General features: G+C 50.2%; 1 protein-coding gene across 1 annotated transcript; it reads left to right on the forward strand.

The window, feature by feature from the left end:
• Positions 1 to 790: 790 nt before the first annotated feature.
• Positions 791 to 4,597, forward strand: LYPD3 (LY6/PLAUR domain containing 3). Its single transcript, XM_081118836.1, has 5 exons — positions 791 to 907; positions 1,698 to 1,829; positions 2,530 to 2,700; positions 2,992 to 3,153; positions 3,916 to 4,597. The coding sequence occupies exons 1-5, from the start codon at positions 826 to 828 to the stop codon at positions 4,401 to 4,403; spliced, it is 1,035 nt and encodes a 344-aa protein (XP_080974962.1). The 5' UTR covers positions 791 to 825; the 3' UTR covers positions 4,404 to 4,597.
• Positions 4,598 to 21,608: the final 17,011 nt, after the last annotated feature.

The raw sequence follows: 21,608 nt of genomic DNA on the forward strand, positions 1-21,608 counted from the left end.
GTGTCCCAAGCTGATTGAGACCCTCTCAGTGGTTCTCCACCTTTCTCAGAATGAATTCAAATCCCTTCTCAGGGCCTGTAATGACCTAAATGATCTGCCTCACGCTCCACCCTTCTCCCTCACCCTCTGAGCTCCAGGCGCACCGCTCTCCTGAGTTTCAATGGTTCGTGCTACTTCCCACCTCTAGGTCTTTGCCCCTCTGCTCCCTCTGTAATGCTCCCTGCCCCCACCTGACCGGCCTCTTGGGCTAAATCCTACATGTCTTAGAGACCACAGCCCAAATTACACCTTCAGGGAAGCTTCACTGACCAGCCCCTACTTCTAGGCTCCACACCTCCTTGTAGCTCCCTCCACTTCTTCCTTCCCTGTGATCCTGGTGAATAACAATTTGCATGATTATTTGATGAATATCTGTCTCCCCCATCAGACTGGGAGCTCTGTGAGGTCAGACACTGGTTCTGTCTTAATCTCCAGGCCACCCAGACCAGAGCCGGCACACTGTAGATACTCATTAAATACTTAGTGAGTGCCAAGTGTCGAGTAGACCCCTCTGTGCACCTCAGCACTCTCCCCTCTCCCCTCCGAACACACAGACTTTCTTCTGGGAACTGTCAGGGAACTTGGACTCCCGCCATTTCCCTCCTTGGCAGTTGCGGGTGACGCACCCAGGGGCGGGTGTGCCGCCCCACAGCGGACGCTGATTTGGCCTGGTTGGGCAAGGCCAAGGTTGCCTGGGGGGAGGTTACTCATCCTGAGCTCAGGTAAGAGGACCTGGGTTGGGAGGCGGCACACCGAGGGGGGACGCTGAGGGAGCAGGATCGAGTCATGGACCCCGCCAGGAAAGCAGGCGCCCAGGCCGTGATCTGGACCGCAGGCTGGCTGCTGCTGCTGCTGCTGCTTCAAGAAGGTGGGTCTGGGGAGCTCGGTTTGTTAGACTGTTGTCCCCATAAGCCAAGGCTGTGGGTTCCATCCCTGGTCAGGGTACATACAAGGATCAACCAATGAGTGCATAAGTGGAACAACCAATTGATGTTTCTCTTTCTCTCTCTTTAAAAAAAAAAAAAAGAAGAAGAAGGTGGGTTTGCTGGGGGAGGGGCAGAGGGGCCAGAGTAGGGGCTCTAGGGAGGAGGGTCCCCTCACCCCCTACAGAGAGGGCCATGGGAAGGATCTCCACATCTTGAGGAGAAGGGCTATGGGAATGATCATCTGCCCTGGTCAGAGTGGGCTGTGGGAAGGGTGCCCCATCCTGGGCAGAGAGGACTGTGGGAAAGACTCCTGCCCTGGGGGGCTGTGGGAAAAGCTCTTCCAACCTGAGCAGAGGGGGCTGGGGGGAGGGGATCCCTCACTGAGCCTACTCCCTGCGGGAGAATTCTCCCATCCTGAGCACAGAGGTGTGGGAATGTGCTCCCCACCCATGGCAGAGTGCTCCCAGGGCTCCAGGTCCGGGATGCCCCACCTTGGGCATATGGCACTGTGGGAAAGATACTCCCACTGTAGGCACAGGGGGCTTGTAGGAAAGGGGCACAATGCATCCCATCACCCCAGATTTGTGGGAAGATTTTCCTTAGTCCTGCCCTGGACAAGGTTGTGCGATAGGATTGTCTTGTCCTGGGGAGAGAGGGCGTGGGAAAGACTGTTTCCCCTTGGGGAGACACTGAAGTAGGGGTCGCTCATTTGACTCCGCCCTGCACCCCCAGGAGCTCAGGCCCTGGAGTGCTACAGCTGCGTGCAGAGAGCAGACGACGGGTGCTCTCCTCAGAAGACCAAGACCGTGAAGTGCGCGCCAGGCGTGGAAGTCTGCACGGAGGCCGTGGGGGCTGTGGAGACCAGTGAGTGGGGCCCCCGGGTCCACGCACCTACCCCTTCACGCTTCTCCAGCCAGGCCCCGCCTCCTTGTAGTCCCGCCCCTCCCTCTGAACTTGGCCACACCCCTCCAAGCGGCCCCATGCCACCCTTTCAGCCTGGCCCGGGCCCTTCAGCACCACCCTGCCATTAGGGCTTGGAGGGGTGAGGGGCTGAGAGTTGCGAACTGGGTGGGGTAAACTAGGAAGAGCCGCGATCTGGGACCGCTTCCCCTCCTAGGGCACACCCTGTCCATTTCTGCCCCGCCACTGAGATCTCCCTACTCATTCCTGCCCCTGCCAGAATGTTCTCCCCAACCCAGCCTAGCCCTGTCCAGTGGGGCGCTTGGCGATGGAGATTTCTGTAGAGGTCTAGGCTCCCTAGTCTGAGGCTCGGACGCTCTGGCCCACATCCCACCCCTGTTTGAGGCCACAGCTCCCAGGAGGCCGCACCCCTCTCCGATCCTGTGCCTTTTTTGTCAGTCTCTCAGTTCCTTCTGAGGTTGCCTTCTGAGATTCAGCCCTACTTGTAGCCCTCCCCCTCGATTCTGTTCGGTGTCTGTCAGCCTGGCAGCCCCTGGGATTCAGCTCTTTGAAGTGCCTCCGCTCCATCTGTCATTCTTTCCTCCGGATCGGCTCTTTCTGAGGGCCTCGCCTCCTCTGATCCAGCCCCCTTCCCTCCCCGCAGTCCACGGGCAATTCTCGGTGGCAGTGCGCGGCTGCGGTTCGGGACTCCCGGGCAAGAATGACCGCGGACTGGACCTTTTCGGACTCCTGGCCTTCATCCAGCTGCAGCAATGCGCCCAGGACCGCTGCAACGCCAAGCTCAACCTCTCGGCACGAGCGCTCACCCCGGCAGGTGCGTGCGAGCCGAGCCCTGCGGCGCCTGAGTCGCTCGGGGTGACCGCGGGCGGGACGCGGGAGCGCGCGGGGCGGCCGGGGGGCGAGGCCACGCTCGGGGGCAGGGCCCGGAGGCAACAGGCGGGGCTTCACGGCTGCGGGCACCGGTGAGGCTGGGCGCCAGGGGCGGGCTCACAGCGCGGGGCGGAGCTGGAGGCTGAACTGGCGTCGTCGAGGGGCGGAGACGTGGGCTGGGGCCACCCGGGGCAGAGGCGGGCTTTCCGAACCTTCCAACCCGCTCCCCGCGCAGGTAACGAGAGCGCGTACGAGCCCAACGGCGCCGAGTGCTACAGCTGCGTGGGGCTGAGCCGCGAGGCGTGCCAGGGCACGGCGCCGCCCGTCGTGAGCTGCTACAACGCCAGCGACCGCTTCTACAAGGCCTGTTTCGACGGCAACGTCACCCTGACGGCAGGTGAGCGAGCCCCCGAGCTCGGCGCCGCGGTAGTTGTAGCCTTTCTGAGGCGTCCCGGGCGATGGTAGCCCTTTCCCCGAAGGGCTCCCCCACCTCCAGCGCATTCTGGGGGCTTGTCTTGTTTTCTAGAGCGTCGTGAGAAATGCAGTCCCATCCCCGATAGCACGGGGGTGGGGATGCTGTTCGTTCTAGTATTTTGGGGAAACGGATTTCCGTAGAGGCCTAAGCGCGGAAGGCGGGGGTGGGCCGTGGGAAATGTATTGAAACCTTCAAGCTTCTACCCGGGCATTGCGGGAAATCTAGCTCTGACTCCCTAAAACCCTAGGGGTTAGGGCACCCACCTAAACTACTTAGGGGAGGTGCCGATCAGCCTCCTGGCCTCTGCCTCAGGGAATCATGGGAGATGAAGTTCTTCCAAGTCCTCTGCCAGGTGCATTATGGGAGATGTAGTTCTAACTCTGAGACTAGACGTTGGCGGTGTTAGGGGGAGAGGTGCGTGGAAAATGACGGGAGGGAGGGGACGTTTGTCCTTCTCTTTGTAGCGCAGCCTCTGATACTGCTATGGGAAATGTGATCCGTCATGTGCCAAAGACGGACTGGGACAGTGTTTCTCGAAGGGGGGCCTGAGCTGAGACTTTTGGGTCAATGGAACCAGAGCCCTTCTGTTCCCTGTTTTGGAGGCTGTCGCCTCCACGTTTCATTCTGGCTGTGCCTCCCCGCCCCCTCTTTAACACCCGACCTGTCTGTGTCGCCCTCCTTCAGCTAATGTGACTGTATCCTTGCCCGTCCGGGGCTGCGTGCAGGATGAGTTCTGCACGCGGGACACGGCCACAGGCCCCGGATTCACACTCAGCGGCTCGTGCTGCAAGGGGCCGCGCTGTAACGCCGACCTGCGCAACAAGACCTACTTCTCCTCTCGCATCCCGCCCCTGGAACTGCTGCCCGCTCCTCAGTCCACCACCCTGGCCACAACCACCCGCGTCCCTACCTCCACCCCGGCCCGGACCACGGCCGTGTCCACCAGCAAACCCACCCCAGCCTCCGCCAGCCAGACTCCTCCCAAGGAAGTGGACCCCGAGACCTCCAAGAAAGAGGAATCCGGCTTGGCGGGAGGCGCTGCTGGCCACAAGGACCGCAGTAACAAGGAGCAATACCCCACAAAAACTTGGACCCATAATACAGGCGCGGCGGCTCCCGCGGCGGGGTTGGCGGCTCTCCTGTTGGCTGTGGCTGCTGGCGCCCTGCTATGAGCTGCTGCACCTGGAAAACTCGCCCCCGACCTCTCGCCCTCCTGCCCTCCTGCCCTCGCCTCGGGTACTCTCCCCTCCCTTCCCCCCGCTGGACTGGGCTGGCCCAGCCCCCGTTCTTGCAGTTTACCTCAGTACCCGGCTTCTGCTGCGCTGGTTTGCGGCTTGGGGAAATAAAGTTGCCATTGTATATATTCTCCCGGGTGTTCGAGCTTTTTGAGGCAGCAGATGTATTCCCCTCATGGTCAGAGGGACAGTGGGAGAGGCAGTGATAAGCTTTCCCATGGCCAACCTGGGCCTTGGGCCAGGCACATGCTGGTTTTTCCTCTGATGGCTGCGGGCCCTGCCCCTCCATCCTTTGGGAATTGTTTCAGCGCTGTCTTCCTTGCTAGACTGTGAGCTCCTCAAGGGCAGGGACCGCGCCTTATGCCTCTATGTGGTCAGTTTCTGGAACATAAAGGCCTCAATAAGTTGAATTACTTTGTACAGTGTTTTGATGGAGTCATTTCTACCTCATTTCTTATAATAACCTCTTGAAGCTGAGCTAGGGCAGAAATGCTGAGACCTTTAACAGAGGAGTTGAGACAGCCCTGGGGTACCTCTATGTTTCAACTCCTTTCTCTCATCATCTCCTGGGGTATAGCCAGCTTGTGGGCGATCCCACTGGGGAGGGGGCACTGGGTGAATCCATTAATCGGTATCGTGGGATGAATGGGGTCTTTAGCAGTGCTAGGGAGCAGAGGGCGGCTTTGTTTAATGAGTTTGTACACTGCGCCCAGGCACCACCCACCTTGCCATCTATCTGGCTTCTTTTTAAAAAATATATCTTTATTGATTTCAGAGAGAGGAAGGGAGAGGGAAAGAGAGAGAAATATCATTGGTGAGAGAGTCATCATTGATTAACTGCCCCCCCCCCCCCCCCCCGCCACTGGGGACCAAGCCCTGAACCCGGGCCTGTGCCCTGACTGGGAATCGAACCGCAATCTCCTGGATCCTAGGTTGATGCTCAACCGCTGAGCCACACCGGCCGTACCCTATATGGTTTCTTAATCATTCCGTGGGTTCGGCCACTGCGACCCACTTTGTCTTAAAAAGGTCTTCCAGATCCCAGGCCTGCGCTAAGGGTGTTTGCACTCATCATCTCATTTAATTTTCTTATTTCTTTTTTTGTACTAGTTAAGAGTTTTTGCATCTTTCTCAGAAAAAACCATTTGCAATTTATTTCCTTATTTGAAAAAAATATTTGCAAAGTTAATACCTAAACTTTATAGAGTCTGGGCCCTAATCAATAATAAATAGACATACAAAGTTGTGTTCCCCCATTCCTCCCTCCTTTGCCCCCTCCCCCCAGGCCCCACTCTCCCCTCCCTCTGGCCCTAACCTCATTGTCACCTGTGTCCATGGGCTGTGCACGTATATTCTTGCCAGGTATTTTTCAAAGCACCCGTTGTTTCCTTGTGCCAGGCACTGAATATTCAGAGCCTTCTTATACAAAGTATTAGCATTTTGTTTTCCAACTTTGATTATGGAAAACTGCACACCTACAGACAAGTTGGGAAGATCAAGCGATGCACCTCCCTTTGCCCTCCGCTGGGATCCAAAAACTTCTAACATTTTGTGAGGCCCACTTATGCTCCATTTTACAGATGCAAATGTTGAGGTACAAGCAAGATTAAGTCCCTTTCTCAAGGTTTCCCAGAGCTGGATGGGGGACCGTAGAGGGTGCCCCCAAAACAACTAGTTTGCATGTTTAGATGTTGTGGGATACAGATGGGAAGGCCCTGCCCTGCCCTTCTATGACTCACCATTAGTGCTGTACTGTTCATGTGGTAGCCAGCAGCCACATATAGCTGTATACATTTAAGTTTAAATTCATTAAAATCAAGTAAAATTTAAAATTCAGTTCCTTGGTCACAGTTCAAGCGCTCAGATAGCCACAGGTGGCCACCATATGGACGGTGCAGATACAGAATTCCCATATTTCTGCACTCTAGGGGCTAAGAGAGAAAAGACCCATGATTCTAACCCACCTGCGACGATGCGAGCCCTGGGGCCTGGGCAGAGAATGGCGCAGCAGCAGACTGGGGAAACTGTACCAGCTGGCATATCCTGCCCTCACTCTTATCTTTGATCTTATTTTCTAAACCCTCTCATCTGCCTCGTCGGCCTGTTATTCTTTCCTGGCCCCCACCCTGCCTCTGCCGAGCCGTGATGAGCGTCAGTGCAGTCGTTAGCGCCCCGCACTCCTGATTGCTCAGATGAACGCGGCGGTGAACTTTCCGGGGCTGGGTCAGAATCGTTGGGCTGGAGTCAGTGTCTCCTCGCCGCTTCCATTAGGTAAATCCGTTCAGGGGAAGAAGCTGGCTGTGGAGTTTGCGGTGGCACAGGGCCAGGTTCAGATTCTCTGTTTATCGCCTGTGTGGGTCTGGGCCGGCGACTTCACTCCTGGGAACCAGGGTGTCCTTACTGGTGAAGTGGGTGCAAGCGCACGTGCGGCCAGGGGCAGCGTGGGAACCGTCGGGCGGAGGCCTGGCCGGGTGGGGCGCTTCTAACCGGGAGCTGCTGTTGATTTGCAGACTCGCAGTTTTCCCTGTTCTCCACTTGTAGCTCTTCAGGGCAATACCTGTGCATCGAATGGCACAGGATGCCAAATGCAGGGGCACGGCCTGGGGGTTCAACACAGCGGACTGGAAATCTACGGGGTGCGAGTTCACAGGTACCATCAGGTGTCACGACCGTGGACTGAAACTCAGGTTGGGGTTGGTGGGCTAGTTAATGGGCTTTTCTTTCGGACTTGTTAATTTACATGAAAATCTGACCGTACCACTTCAGGAAAAACACAGTTAAATGTGGCTGTTAACAAAATATCTGATGGAATGTGCTCTTGCATTGTCATTTAATGAAAGAATATTCCAGTCCTCCCTTTAGAGAGAGCGATCAGCAGAACTTGCTGTGAGGACAGCGGTGTCTTCTAGTCTGTGCTGTGCCGAGTGGGAGCCATGAGCATGAGCACAAGTGACGGGTGTGAGACTCCAAAGTTTTAATTTTATTTAATTAGCTTACAGTTAAACAGCCACATGCGGTGGCTGGTGGCTACCATATTGGACAGCGAAGCTTTAGAAGGACAGCTGGCCTGTTGGCCAAACTGGAGGGATGTCTTCTCATAATTGGGTTCGATGAACAAATACTGGTTCCTGATTTGGGATCTAAGCATTGACACCATTTCTCTCAGACTGTGCAGGACTGTTCTTGGGGACTAGTCTATGCTTTTCAATATCAGCACGGCCATGGACTGGCCGTTGAGCTTCTCTGAGCCTGAGTTTCCTAATATGGCAGGGTGTTGTGAAGTCAGGCTAAATTTCTAAGCCAGCCCCACCTTTTCCTAGCTGTGTGACCTTGGACAAGTTACTTAATCTTTCTTGGCCTCAGTTTCTGCAACTTTAAGATGGGTATTAACGTTACCTTCCCTCTAAAATAGTTGTGAGGATTAAGCAGTATCTACAAAGCACTTAGAACAGTGCCTGGGGTGTGAGACAACCTATATTGTATGTGTTTGCTCTTGTTACCATTGCAAACAGACTGGACAGAGATGGTAGGTCTTGAGATCAACTTAGTAAGTCTCCACCAGTGTTTCAGGGCTTTATTTCCTTACTGTTTCTCTTGGGGTTTATTTTTCTGTGTCATACTCCAGTTCTTAAAACCATTTTTGACATTATCTTTTTAAGCAAGGATATATTTTGTTTTGCGATGCTTTTGTTTCAGGTTCACAAACATGTTTTGTGCTGGTCTCGATGTAAAAATATATCTTACTTCCAATGTGCTCAAACAAGTTTTAAAAGCACTGCTTGAATCTTTTTTAATTGGAAAGATCTCAAAATTACAGAAAAGTTGTACGTACAGTACAAAGAAATTAATTTTCCTAAATCATATGAGAGTAAGATGCCAATATTATGCCCCATCACCCACCGATGTTTAGTGTGTGTTTCCTATGAAGAAGGACCTTCTACATAACCAAAGTATAACTTTAGACAAAAAAGATTAGAATGGCCCTGGCCTGGTAGCTCATTGGTTAGAGCATTGACCTGATGCACCAACGTTGCAGGTTTGATCCCCACCAGGGCACATACAAGAATGAACCAACGGCCCTGGCCAGTGTGGCTCAGTTGGTTGGAGCATCACCCCTACACCCAAAGGTTGCGTGTCCATCCCTGCTCGGGGCAACAGATCAATGTTTCTCTCTCACATTGATGTTTCTCTCTCTCTTCCTCTCCCTTCCTCTCTCTCTAAAAATCAATAAAAACATCCTCAGGTGAGGATTAAAAAAAAAAAGACTCAGCCAGTGAATGCATAAATAAGTAGAACAACAAATCGATGTTCCTCTCTCTCTCAAATCTATCAATAAATAAAAATTTTTTAAAAGATTAGCACTGATAACTTACTACCATCTAATCCTCATACTCCATTCAAGTTTCACCAGTTGTCCCCAAAATGGCCTTCATATGATTAAAAACAAAAATTCAACCAAGTAAATTTAAATACCTAATTGACTTTATTTAATGATTCACGAATCGGGCAGTATCCCATCTAGCAAACAGAAGCGAACAAAATGGAAGGTTTTTATAGGCAGATTACCTCACTAGTGTTGATCAGGAAATTCCAGACCGATTGGCTGAAAATTCCCTTCCTGCCCTGGTCAGTTTGGCTCAGTGGTTAGAGCGTCGGCCTGCGGACTGAAGGGTCCTGGGTTTGATTCCGGCCAAGGGCATGCACCTTGGTTGCAGGCTCATGTGGGAGGCAACCAATTGATGTGTCTCTCTCACATCAATGTTTCTCTCCCTCTCCCTCTCTGTCTCTCTCTTCCTTCCATGCTCTCTGAAAAGCAATGGAAAAAATATCCTTGAGTGAGGATTAAAAAATAATAATAAAATAATAAATAAAATTCCTTTCCTGGGAGAGACTGAAAGTGCATTTGGGTTCTGTTTCTTTGTAACAAGGTGTGCCAGGCTCACCTTGTTCTGTCACTGTGCCAGTCCTAGAATTAGCCTTTACTCCAGGAAGCCCCGGCATGTTTCACTGGAGGGTTCAGTCTGGACTCCAGCACTGCCTTTAGTCGTCCTGTCTCTCTGGCTTCCTTTAGTCTGGAACAATTCTTCACTCTTCCCTTGGCCTTCATGACCTGTGAACATGACAGGCCAGTTTTTAGGTAGTTTGTCCAGAGTGTGCACTGGTCTGATACCTTCTCCAGGTCAGATCGGGTTGTGCATCTCGGGTGGGAGCGTCACAGAGATGTTAGGTTCTTCCTACATCCCCTCGGGGCAGCCACTTTGATCACTTGGGAAAGGTGGCAAGTTACCCTTCCCCCTTTGTAATGAATGTGGTTTCTGGGGAGATATTTAGGGGCTATGTAAGCATCCCATTCCTCATCAGATTTTTAAATTTTTATTTTGAGAGTATGTTTATTAAAGGTGAGGGCAGTGAAACAAGGAAGGGCTTAGGATAGAAGCAGCAACAGGAGAGCCTAGAAAGTCATAGGAAAGTGAACCACGTGGGACAGTGTGGAGCCTGGGACAAGGTGTCGCTGCCCATTGCTCCCTGATTACAAGTCTTGTGGGGACCCTTCGAGTTTAGTCTCTTGGGGACCCTTCGAGTTTAGGAGAGGTATGCCTGAGAGGGAAGCGAGGCGTGAGGGCACTCCTCGCCAAATTTTTGATTTATTAATTTATTTTGTCATAGCAGAATAGACTCATAGCATGGATGGATTATAATCTACTATAATCATGATTTGTTCTGATGTTCAAGTTGTCCCCAATTTGACCTGTGGGAGCCCTTGTGAGCTGGCTTCTGTGTCCTTTCAACCTGTCCCATCATTCTTTGAGCTTTTTTTTTTTTTTTTTTTTGCTTTCTGGCACAACAAGATGTGCCAGGCTCACCTTGTTCTGTCACTGTGCCAGTCCTAGAACTAGCCTTTACTCCAGGAAGCCCCGGCATGTTTCACTGGAGAGCGACGTTTAGAAACCAAGATTTGGGAGCCGCATGGGCCATTGCCGTTGGGTTCTTGCTGCACCCACCCAGCCTCGCTCAGCGGACGGAGATAGGGAATCTGGATATATATAACAAACACATGCCCATCTATATTTATTTCTACATCTGTCCCTCTATATTGAAAGTCACGGATCTACCCTATGTCCAATTCCAACCCCTCACTATAGGGTTCATTCTGGTTTTCTCTCCTTGCATAACTGTAGCTCATTTCTCCGTCAGTGAGAACCCTGGCTCTCGGTGTCCTTGATATATTTACTTATGTGCTCAGTCCACCTGAAAGCAGCCAGTCACAGCTGCCAGTGTGCACACCCCACAGCCCCTGGGGTGCACGCCTGCTCATCCCCCTGGAGCGCGGACACCCTATTCTGAGCCCTGTGCCCCCCTCTCCGGCCCCTGTTCCAGACACCGACTCGCTTGTGTTCGGGAAGGGAGAGGAAAGGACAGGAAAGGAAAAGTTTAATGGGTTTAAAACAGGATAGGCCTTTGTTTGCTCTTCAGGTTCTACCTCTAAGCTACTCGCTGTGCTTTCCTTGCCTTTCCTTTCCTCTTTCTTCTTAAAGTGCCAGACTCTGCATAACTGAAGTGTCCTTTTATTGAACCGGACAGAGCTTCAGAATGCTTTCGGGACAGGAAGAGACGAGAAAGGGGGGGGAGAGGAATCTGATCAGATAAAAAGCAATATGCTTTTTCCAAAGTTTGATCTTTGAAGTCCATGTTTATGCCTGAGAAATAGATTTCAACATCAGGCAGGGCTTGTCAGGGACAAGGCAGGCGTGACAGGGGACAGGGTGGGAGCTTCTGCCCCAACTGGCCTTGCTGGTTTCTCTTCTTCAGGGTTTGTGTTTTTAATGAAGGGCTCATTTCATTTTAATTACATAAGAAATGCATGGATGCCTTCTTGCTGTGAAACAAACATTCAAACAATAGAGAGAGAGAGAGAGAGAGAGAGAGAAAGCGCAAAAAGTCCTTTTGAGAAATGGGCAGTCAGCCTGTGGCAGAGGGGGGAATTTGAACACAATTTGGAAGTGGTTTTCACAGTGACAAATGCACATCATTTCTGACTTGGCAGCTTTCCTCGGAGGAATTCATCGTGGGGAGATGGGTTCATATGGCTGACACAAGGCCTGCCCACTACTTAATTCCAGTAGTGTTGGTAATGGCAAAAAACTAGGAATAGCCTAGATGTTTATGAAAGAGGGGACTGGGTAAGTTAATTATAGTACATTCAGATGGCTTGATGCTTTATGGACATTTAAAAAGACAAGGCCAGGGTATTATGCTAAGTGAAATAAGTCAGATAGAGAAAGATAAATACCATATGATTTTACTTATATGTGGAATCTAAAGAGCAAACAAACAAAACAGAAACAGACTCATAGACAGAAAACAGACCGATGGTTGCCAGAGGGGCGCGGGTTGGGGTGCTGAGTGAAAAAGCGAAGGGAGTAAGGAGTACAAATCCCAGTTACCGAATGGTCACAGGGATGTAAAGTACAGCATTGGGAAAATAGTCAATAAAATTATAATAACCATGTATTATAGTTGGGTGTCAGGTGGGTACTAGACCTCGCAGGGAACCACTTAGTAAGTTATATAAATGTTTAACCACTATGCTGTACATCTGAAACTAATATAATATTGAATGTCAGCTGTAATTGAAAAATTAAAAAAATAAATGCAACACATAAAAAAACAACATCAAGGCACATCTATATATATTCATCTGGAGAGATCTTGATCTTGTTAATGGAAAAAAAAAGTAAGATGCAGAACAGTGTGCCACCAATGTTAAAAAATGATCTATGTGTGAGTGCTTGTAGATGTCTAGCATATTTCAGGAAATACCCACAAGGCAATAAATGCTCTTGCCTCTGGAAAGGATATCGGGTGGCCACCAGATGGAGGTGGGAGGGGACTTTTCCATCCTTCCTGTGTGATCTTGGACAAGCCATGTATCTTCTCTGAACCTCAGTTTCTCCATTTAAAAAGAGAGGGTGATTAAATGAGAGAGCAGAATTTCATTCCAGAGCAGGCACGCCAGAGGGGCCACTGAAGAGAGGCCTTCCTGTGCCCGCTCCTCCTGGGACTCGACTGTTGTGCTTCACCCAACAGTAAAGAGTCAGCGTTTGCACATTTGCAGCCACCTGTCTGCAGCCAGACTCCCAAGGGGATTTTTCTAGCTCCTTGGCAACCTGGAAGTAGAGGGAAGACAATTCAGTCCTTTCCCACATCTCTTCACCTCACCACACCCTCTTGCTTGGGCCCAACAGTGGGTTTCCCCTTCAGGATTCTCAAAAATCATCATCACTCTGCCACTCTGCCCTGGCTGGTGTGGCTCAGTTGGTTGCAGCGTCATCTGTACACCTTTCCCACACCTGGAAGACACACACGCCCGCATGACTTGCTGTGGCCACAGAAATAGGAGCAGAAGTGACTAGTGTGCTTCCAGGTGGAAGCATTTGGGCTGACGTGTGTGCTTCTCCATGTTCTCTGCCCTATTGACATGACCACCAACCTTCCAAAAGGCAGAGCCGGGGGGTAGAGCGAGGACATTGTGGAAGAGGGTTCCGAGATACCCATGGCAAATGCCAACAAGTAAGGAATAAAACTTGTTTGTTTCGAGCCTCTGAGTTCTGGACTTGTTTGTCACCGCAGCATAACCGGTGCCTTCCCCACCCCTTCACTTGTTCTGCAATTGGCATGTCTGCAAACCTGGTCAAGCCCTCCCACCGGCTGTAACCCTTCCCTGGCTTCCCAGCACTGTCGCGATAAGGCCCAGGTGCTTTCCTGTGGCTTTCCAGGCCATACCTGCCCTCCAGCCTCCCGCCACTGCTTCCAGCTCACCTTCGGCCTCTCCTCGCCCTTGCCTGACATTCCTAATCAGTTTACTGTGCGCATCGGACTCTTCCACCGCTTCCCGGCCCTTCCATGTTCCTCCTGCTCAGGAAGCTTTTCCCTTGTCCTCTCTCCACCTGGCTGATACCCGCTCCTCCCTCAGGACTCAGCTCAGAGGTCCTCTCCAGCAGGAAGCCCTCTCTGACCTCCAGGCTGGATCCGGTGCCTCCTTTGGGGCTCCCCCCATAAAGTGAACCCCCTCCCCCATCACTTTACATGATCTCTCTCTGAAGAACAAGTCTCTCTCTGCCCCTGAGGGCCAGGCACACAGGAGGATTTCAGTAAATGTTTGTGGACTGAGTAATGATGGGTTCAGATGCTAAGCAGACCTGTTCATCGCAGGGGTTTGAGAAGGGGCGCAGAGCCGCCTCTCTCTTCTCCGCCTTTTTCGGCTGAAGGCCTTCCCCGGAGCTGAGCCTTCGCAGCTGCAGCATTCCTTCCTGAACGCTGTGGGGAAGTGGCTGTGGTTTCTGTGGAAAGTCCCAGAGAAATTCTTTTTTCTTGGCCCCTCTAACCAATTCAACCCAGATTTCTGTGCTAACTCAACACCCTTAGCAACCAACTTTTATTTTTATATTTCCCCAAACATTTTTCATGAAAAATTTCAAACATACAGCAAAGTTGAGATAATTTTACAGTGAACACACGTGTACCCATCACCTGGATGCTGCATTTTCCAGCTGACTCTGATTGCTTCATCACACACCCACCCCTCTTTCCATCCCTCTGTCATTTCAAAGTAAATTGCCGTCACCAGGACATTTCCCTCTCAACGCTACCACCTGTGTGAAGTTAACAAGCGTCCAGCCCCGGCCAAGCGGCTCAGCTGGTTAAAGCTCAGTTGGTTGCACCAAAAGGTTGCTGGTTCGATTTCCGTTTGAGGTGTGTCCAGCCAATTGATGTTTCTCTCTCACATCCGCGTTTCTCTCTTTCTCTCTCTGTTTCTCTCCCTTCCTCTCTCTCTCAAATCAATAAACATATCCTCAGGCGAGGATTAAAAAAACAAAACAAAACAAAAACTCCCATGAGTTCAGTATTTACCTACAGTTCATTCTTATTTATTTAGTTTTTCCTTTTCAGGTAAAGTTTACATACACCGAAACACACAAATATTAAGTGTATTATTAAAGGAGCTATGACAAATATGTAGACCTGTGCCAGCCAGATCCCTGTTAGAACCACCACTCCAGAAGTTTCTCTCCCACCCCTTCCCTGTCAACCTCTGCGTTTCAGGGAGCAGCAGGGGAGGTGGGAGTAATGGGGTGGGAAGAGGTGGGGCCAGACCTCTAAGGACCTCTTAGACCATGATGGGCAATTAAAAAAAACGCACCCTGACCCTGGCCAGTGTGGCTCAGTGCTTAGAGCGCCGGCCCATGAACCGAAGGGTCGTGCGTTTGATTCCCTGTCAAGGGCACCTACCTGGGTTGCGGGTTCCCTCCCTGCCCCCACTCCAGGTGCTCTCCGGAGTCAAGCAGCCCATGTGTCTCACACACCAACGTTTCTCCCTCCCCCCCCCCCTTCCATTCTCTCTGAAAAGCAATGGAAAACAATACCCTCAGGTGAGGACTATATATATATACAAGTCTCCTCGGGTGAAGATTAAAAACATAATAATACAGTTATTGGTCTTCATCTTATGAACAGTAAGATCGATAATGATAATCGCACCCTGGGCTTTCCGTTTTCTTCAGATCCCTTCTCCCTTTCCCTGGCATATCCCGGCCAGCGCTCATACCTCCGAGGCAGGCTGGTCTGCGTGGACTACGCTGGGCTGTCCTGACCTCTAGCTTCCTGTTCGGTTTGGTCAATGGGGACACCGGTAAGAGATTGGGGGGAGGGGTATTATTCCCCAGCTCCCTCCCTGCAGTGCGGGGTTGCCTTGGGTGGCGGTGTCCTTCCACCCAAGACCGCACTCCGCATGCATCTGGGTGATGGCTGCCTCGCAGGCCTGGGGACAGTAGAAGCTCCTATCTTTCCAGCCCTCCTATCTTTCCACCACCTCACTGCCTCCACCCTTGGAAACAGCCTCTTTATTAAACTCTCCTCTGTCACTGGGCTTGAATTTGCTGTTTCCTGCTGAGTCGCTGCGGGCTGCTGTTCCCACCGTAATGTACTGAGAACGTCCTATAAGTGACACTGTTTCAAGCACTTTGTAGGAAACAATCTACTTAATCTGCCCGACGACCTTATGCAGAAATAGGGGTTTGGAGAGATGATGTCACGAACTCCGAGTTTCAGAATGGAGGATTCTGGATTCGAACCCAGGAGGCATCTTAAGTGTTAACCATTAGAGCAACTGGCAGCCGCTGTTAGGGCTTTAAGGCAGAAGTCAGGCTGTGTTTTGAAAGCGCCCTCTGGCGGCTGGGAGGAGCATTGTCAGCTGAGTTGCCGTCGGTTCTACGGAGGACAGCACTTGTTTTGGCTTTGCCGGTGCAACATTCAGCTGAATTCTGCAGCGGAGACACCAACAAAGGGACTCTGTCTGGATTCCAGGATGTCTTCTTGGAGGAGGTGATCTTGGAGGAGAGCCTTAAAGGATAAGTCGCAAGGGCCTGAGAGAACCTGCCTTGTTCAGGGAAGCGGCTGTAGCTTTGTGTGGGAGGGAGTAGGGAGGGAGATGGGGCTGGGGAAATAGTCGGGGCTCATCAGGGAAAGAACCTTGGCCTTGGCATGTTGCCCTGTAACTCAGTTTAGAGCTTGTGAACCAGAAAATTTCAAAGACAAAATGGAAGGGTCGGATGCAGGGTTGTCAGCTTTTTATTCTGCCAGTGTGGACTTAAAAAGAAAATGGCCCATTTTTATATTCTAAAAGCTTTTCTTGAGAACCTATTGTGTATTAAGGAGTGTCCCCAGGCTGGGGCTGAGTCTGTTCTGTCTGACATGGTGCCCTCAGAGTCCAGAGTCATGGAAAGCCCCTAAGAGAAGGAATGAATGAAATTAAAGGTAATTGCTAGGGCCAGGTCAGTGCAGGAATGAGCACTGGGAATGAGGCCGAGGTGGGTGAGGCGATAGATCAGTTTGGAGATAGAAGGGGGAATAAAGTTGGAAGTCTTCACTCTATGTAATTATTAGTTTAAAAAATAAGTCATCTTTATTTTATTTTATTTTTTAAAAATATGTTTTTATTGATTTCAGAGGAAGGGAGAGATGGAAACATCAATGATGAGAGAGTCGTCATTTTTTTAAAAAAACCCTTTATTTATTTTAAAACTGTGGCTTTATTGATTTCAGAGAGAGGAAGGGAGAGGGAAAGAAAGATAGAAACTTCAATGATGAGAGAGTCATGGATCGGCTGCCTGGGCATGTGCCCTGACCTGGAATTGAACCTTGATCTGGATCTTAGGTCAATGCCCAACAGCTGAGCCACACCCGGCCGGGCAAAAAAAATAAGTCATCTTTAAATGAAATCTTGCCCTTTGTGACAACATGGATGGACCTAAAGGGTACTATGCTAATTGAAATAAATCAGACAGAGAAAGACAAATACTATATGATTTCACTTATATGTGACATCTAAAAAACAAAAACCAAACAAACAAAACAGAAGCAAACTCATTGTACAGATAACAATGATGGCTGTCGGATGGGAGGGGGCTGAGGGGTGGGTGGAAAAGGTGAAGGGATTAGGAAGTATAAAACGCTGGTTATAAAAATAGCCCTGGTTCCGCAGCTGTGACCCTCTCCTAGCCCCTTTGCAGAAAAAAAAAATACAAAACAAGTCACGGGATGTAGTAGGGAATATAGTCAATAATATTGTAATAACTGTGTATGACGTCGAAGGCTACTAGATGTATCAGGGTGATCACTTCGTAAGGTACATAAATGTCTAATCACTATGCTGTACCCCTGAAACTAATGTATACTGTATGTCAACTGCAATTGAAAAACAATAAGTCATCTTTAAATATGGCTACTTCCTATATTCTGGGAATTTGGGGTAGGGAATGTACAACAGCAATTCCCAGTTGTGGAAAGACATTATGCAAATGTTCATGCATGTACTGGGACAGCCCCCTTCCCAGTGAGTGAACGAGAGGAGAAAGGAACTCAGCCGAGGCCCTCAGCAGCTGAGCTGTAAAGTCAGGATTTGAATCCTGGGCAGACTGGTTCAGGCTCTTAACCATTTCCCTCTATTGTTTAAATTGCCCTTGTCTAGAATTTCATGTTTCTTCTAAACCAATGCTTTTTCTTTTCTTTTCCCCCCGGTTTGGTTTTCATTGACATTTTAGGAAACGTTTTAGCACTGGGGAGACTTGCTTGATAGCGTATTTGTATCCTAGTCTCAAGTTTAATCTAACAGTTATCAAAATTCAGAGCAAACTCCCAGTCACGCGATTCCCCGTATCCGCAGACTGCCATTTCCTGTAAATGCCACGTGCGCTATTCTGAACTATCTGATCAATGTTCTTTAAGAACCACCCCAGGATGTCGGGGGTGGAAGCCCCGTGGGAAAGACACAGTCTGGGGGGCAGGAGGACTGCAGCCGGGAAGGAGAGGAGAGAGAGGGAGACATCTTTCCCCAAAGGAGGGGCAGGAGGGAAAGGAGACTATTACTAATAATGGCAAACCCTGGGAGCACTCCGGGGGCTTCACTTCTCACCCAGGGAAGGCCCAAACCCTCACCGTGGCCCATGCGGCCCTGCAGGTCTGGCCCCTGCTGGCTGCCTCCCCTCCTTGCCACTGCCCTTTGCCCATCCCCTCCAGTGCTGGCCTCCTTGTGGTCCTCAGCAGCAAAGGCCCATTCCTTCCTCAGAGCCTTCGCCCCTGCTGTTCCCTCTGCCTGGAATATACCCAACCCCCAGTCGCCCACGAGGCTGTCACGACCACTTACGCAATGCTTGCTATGTGCAAGGACAGTTCCAAGCCGTGTATGAACATTGTTAACTCCATTAATCACCCCTCATTTCCTTCAGCTTAGGGCTCGCATGACAGTTTCTCGTGAGTGAGGTCTAACCAGGCCTTCCTGTTGAAACTGCTCGCCCCCTGCATCACATACCCCGTGAACACTGTTATCCTTCCCTACAGAATTTTTTGTGACACTGATCTACAACTAACCCATTATATATTTAGCTCTACCTTGTCTTTTATCTGTATCCCCCATCCTGGACTAAAATGTCTGCCTTGGTCACTGTCGTATCCCCCGCTGTCCGGAACAGTGGCTGGCATACAGTAGGTGCTCTGTGAATATTTGTGGAGCAAATTTATGGAGTTCTTCAGTTCTGGTGCCTTCCTCGAATCTTCTCATCTAATCCCATCATCTGTTCAGTGAAGGGTCTTATTATAGGGCCCATTCCACAGATGGGAAAACAGAGGTTCGGAGAGGTGAAGTCACTTTCCTGAGAATGCACAGCTTGCAGAAGAGCTTCTCTACACAGGGCTCCCGAACACTTGGGCCACCAGGCTCTGGTCACCTAGATGCCACTGCCCTTGTTGCAAGGCCTCTAACTGGTGACCGAGGCTTGAAACCGGCACCCTGTCCCTACGACCTCATTCTATTGGTGAAAGCAAGTCACAAGGCCAACCCAAGGTCACTTAACTATAAAGTCACAAGGTGAAGAGTATGGATACAGGGAGGGGTGAAGTATGGTGGCTAGTGGTACAATCTACCATAACTCCCACCAGCTCTCAGTTCTGGGGCTCTGCTCCCAGGCCAGAGAGGTCAGAAGTCATCTGGGGGAGGACCCCAGGAGCTCATGTGTGGGGCTACTTTGAAGGAAACAGTCTCAGGGTGGCCTGTTTTTTTGTGGGGAAGGGAACAAAGCGGGAGAGGGTGGCGCAGAAAGAAGCTGTTGTGTCTGCATTTCTTGCTTGGGTGTGGTGTCTACAGGAAGCTGCAGGCAGCTTGGGCAGCACTCATTTGTTGGTGGATGGGCGAATGCCCTGACATTTAATCAGTCACTGAATTACCTGTTCGGGGGTTTTTAATCTAGATAGATAAAGTTAGCTCTACCTCTCTATCTACATATGCATCCATTACACATTGATCTATGTTTTTCTTAATTTTTACCTTTAGCTCAATTAAACATTAGTTCATAAGTAAAAATTGCAGATGAGGGTTCCACGCAGCCCAAGATCCTTTATTTGAAAAGCTTTCCTCATAGTTCTTGTATAAAGGTCAGGCCTCGCAAACCTGCCCTCCACCCTGGTTCCATTAAAAAACCACTCAGTTGTCACAAGAGCTCTAAAAAGCCAGAACGATGGTCATCCCTATTTCACAAACGAAGGGAAGTTACTGGTTTGCACAGTTTCCCAGGACTTTTGATGCTTATAAAAGGAATTGGACCCAGATGATTCTAGAACTTCTCTAGTAAAGTGAGGCTGGCTGGCTGTCTCCAGCAGACAGCTGTCCTGGCCCAGGGCCTGAGGCAGGGATCAGCACACTCCCATCTCTCCTGTCAGATGTAGGACGAGGCCATCATTCTTACGGTAACTGTGGGTGTGTGTTTTTCCTGGTTCCTGGTCTCCTGGAGCGGCCTCCCTACCCTCTGGGCTCCCAGGCTTTGGGAGGCTCACGTCTGTAATAACAGTGGTGCTTTTATAGCTAATCTGGCAAACTCGAGCCTGGTTTTCCACAGTGGGAAGATTTATCAGCCCTTACGGTGCATTTGGAAGGTTAATTTCCCTGTGTTTTACTGATCAGAACTCAATTTTTCTGGTCCTTGGTCTCTGAGCCACTGGGAGACACCAGTATATCCTTGCCACCCAGAGGTATTATTCTGGCCCAGAGCAAAGAACCCAGATAAAGTGTTGGGCTTTTTACAATATCAGAGTTACTCCTGGCTCCCCCCATGCCCATCACTGTGTCCCTAAGGGCTTCTCCAGCACTTACTGTCAGACCAGAAACAAAGTCCTATCCTCCAGCTTGGAGCTGGCAAGGACATTATCAGCCCCACACCCTGGCAGCCTCAGCCTGTGCCCACCCACCTCCTGGGGAGGCTGCCCATGTGTAGGGAAGGCCCAAAGATTAGAAAGTGCTTCCAGACAGAGCACTGAGGCCCCTGGCTTCTTTCAGTTTGGGTCCTGATGGTTCCACATTTCCCAGCTGCCAGAGGGGCAAGCTTGCAGCTCCCAGGCTACACCCCACTCCTGGCTTTCTATATTTCCCCTTCTCATAGCTGAGCCAGACTGCTTGGGTTCAAATCCTTTTTCTGCACTGGCAATCATGCTTTTGCATCTTACTTAGACTTTCAGTGTCTCAGTTTCCCTATCTGTAAAATGGGGATCATAAAATCCCTGATGTAGTTAGGCAGAATAGAGAGCTACTAAGGCAGGAAAAGGGGGCAGGGGGAAAGAAGGTGGAGTTTATCTCACCCACTGAACAAAGAAGTCAGCCATCATAGAACTTGCCAAACCAGGTGACCAGAAGTATGTACAAACATTCCTAGATAAGCCACAACAGTGTAGAAGGGGACTTTGAAACCTAGCCTGCTGCTGAAGATATCGGGCAGAGGAGCTTTGAAACCTATATGGGGGAGGGTATAAAACCTCTTGAATCCCCACCGGGTGGGGCACTCAGACTAGCTGAGTTGCCCACTTGTGCTTTACACCAAGTGCATTCTTAATGAATTCTCTTGCTGTGCTTCAGTGCTGCTGTCTCTAACGTCTGAATTCTTTCTCACAAGATTGATAAGAGCTGAGGAGGGGAGAGCCCCTGCCACCTCCGACTCCGCGCTCCCGGTAACACTGCCATCGTGTAGTTGTGAGGATGAGGTGAACTGACACTTGTAAAGGGCTGTGACCCTGCCATGCTGTAAGCACTCCATAAATACCAATGTGGACAGAAAGGGGTCATACACTAAGCCTGACAAGCTCATGGGAGGTCTGCGTGGCGGCCTTACAAACTCAGAGACCAAAAGTAACCACATAGGATGGTCTGAAGTTACAACTTTCTAACTAAAAGTCAGTCATGGCGGACAGTCATGTCCTAGGCCAGAATCTTCCCTGACAAAGGTCAATCTTTACCTTAATTGAGCCTGTCTATTGTCTTTTTGCATCTATGATAACATACCTGATAACATACCTTTGGAATGTTGAGGTAACTTCCCTTTTTCTGGATCCCTCTGGGCACAAACACAGAGGTTGGAGACCACAAATTCTCTCGTTATTGTTATGTTAATTATAACTGTTAACTCTCCCATACCCACAAATGTGAAAGAAGTATGTATCTATCTGTTTTACTTTTTATCCAATCCCGGAGATTTCCCAGCTTGCTTTCTCACATCTCCCTAATCTATCACCAATGAATTTCATGTAACTCCCTTACATCTTGCC

This window comes from Miniopterus schreibersii (genome assembly GCF_964146895.1).
Source record: "Miniopterus schreibersii genome assembly, chromosome: 18".
Classification (NCBI taxonomy): Eukaryota; Metazoa; Chordata; class Mammalia; order Chiroptera; family Miniopteridae; genus Miniopterus; species Miniopterus schreibersii.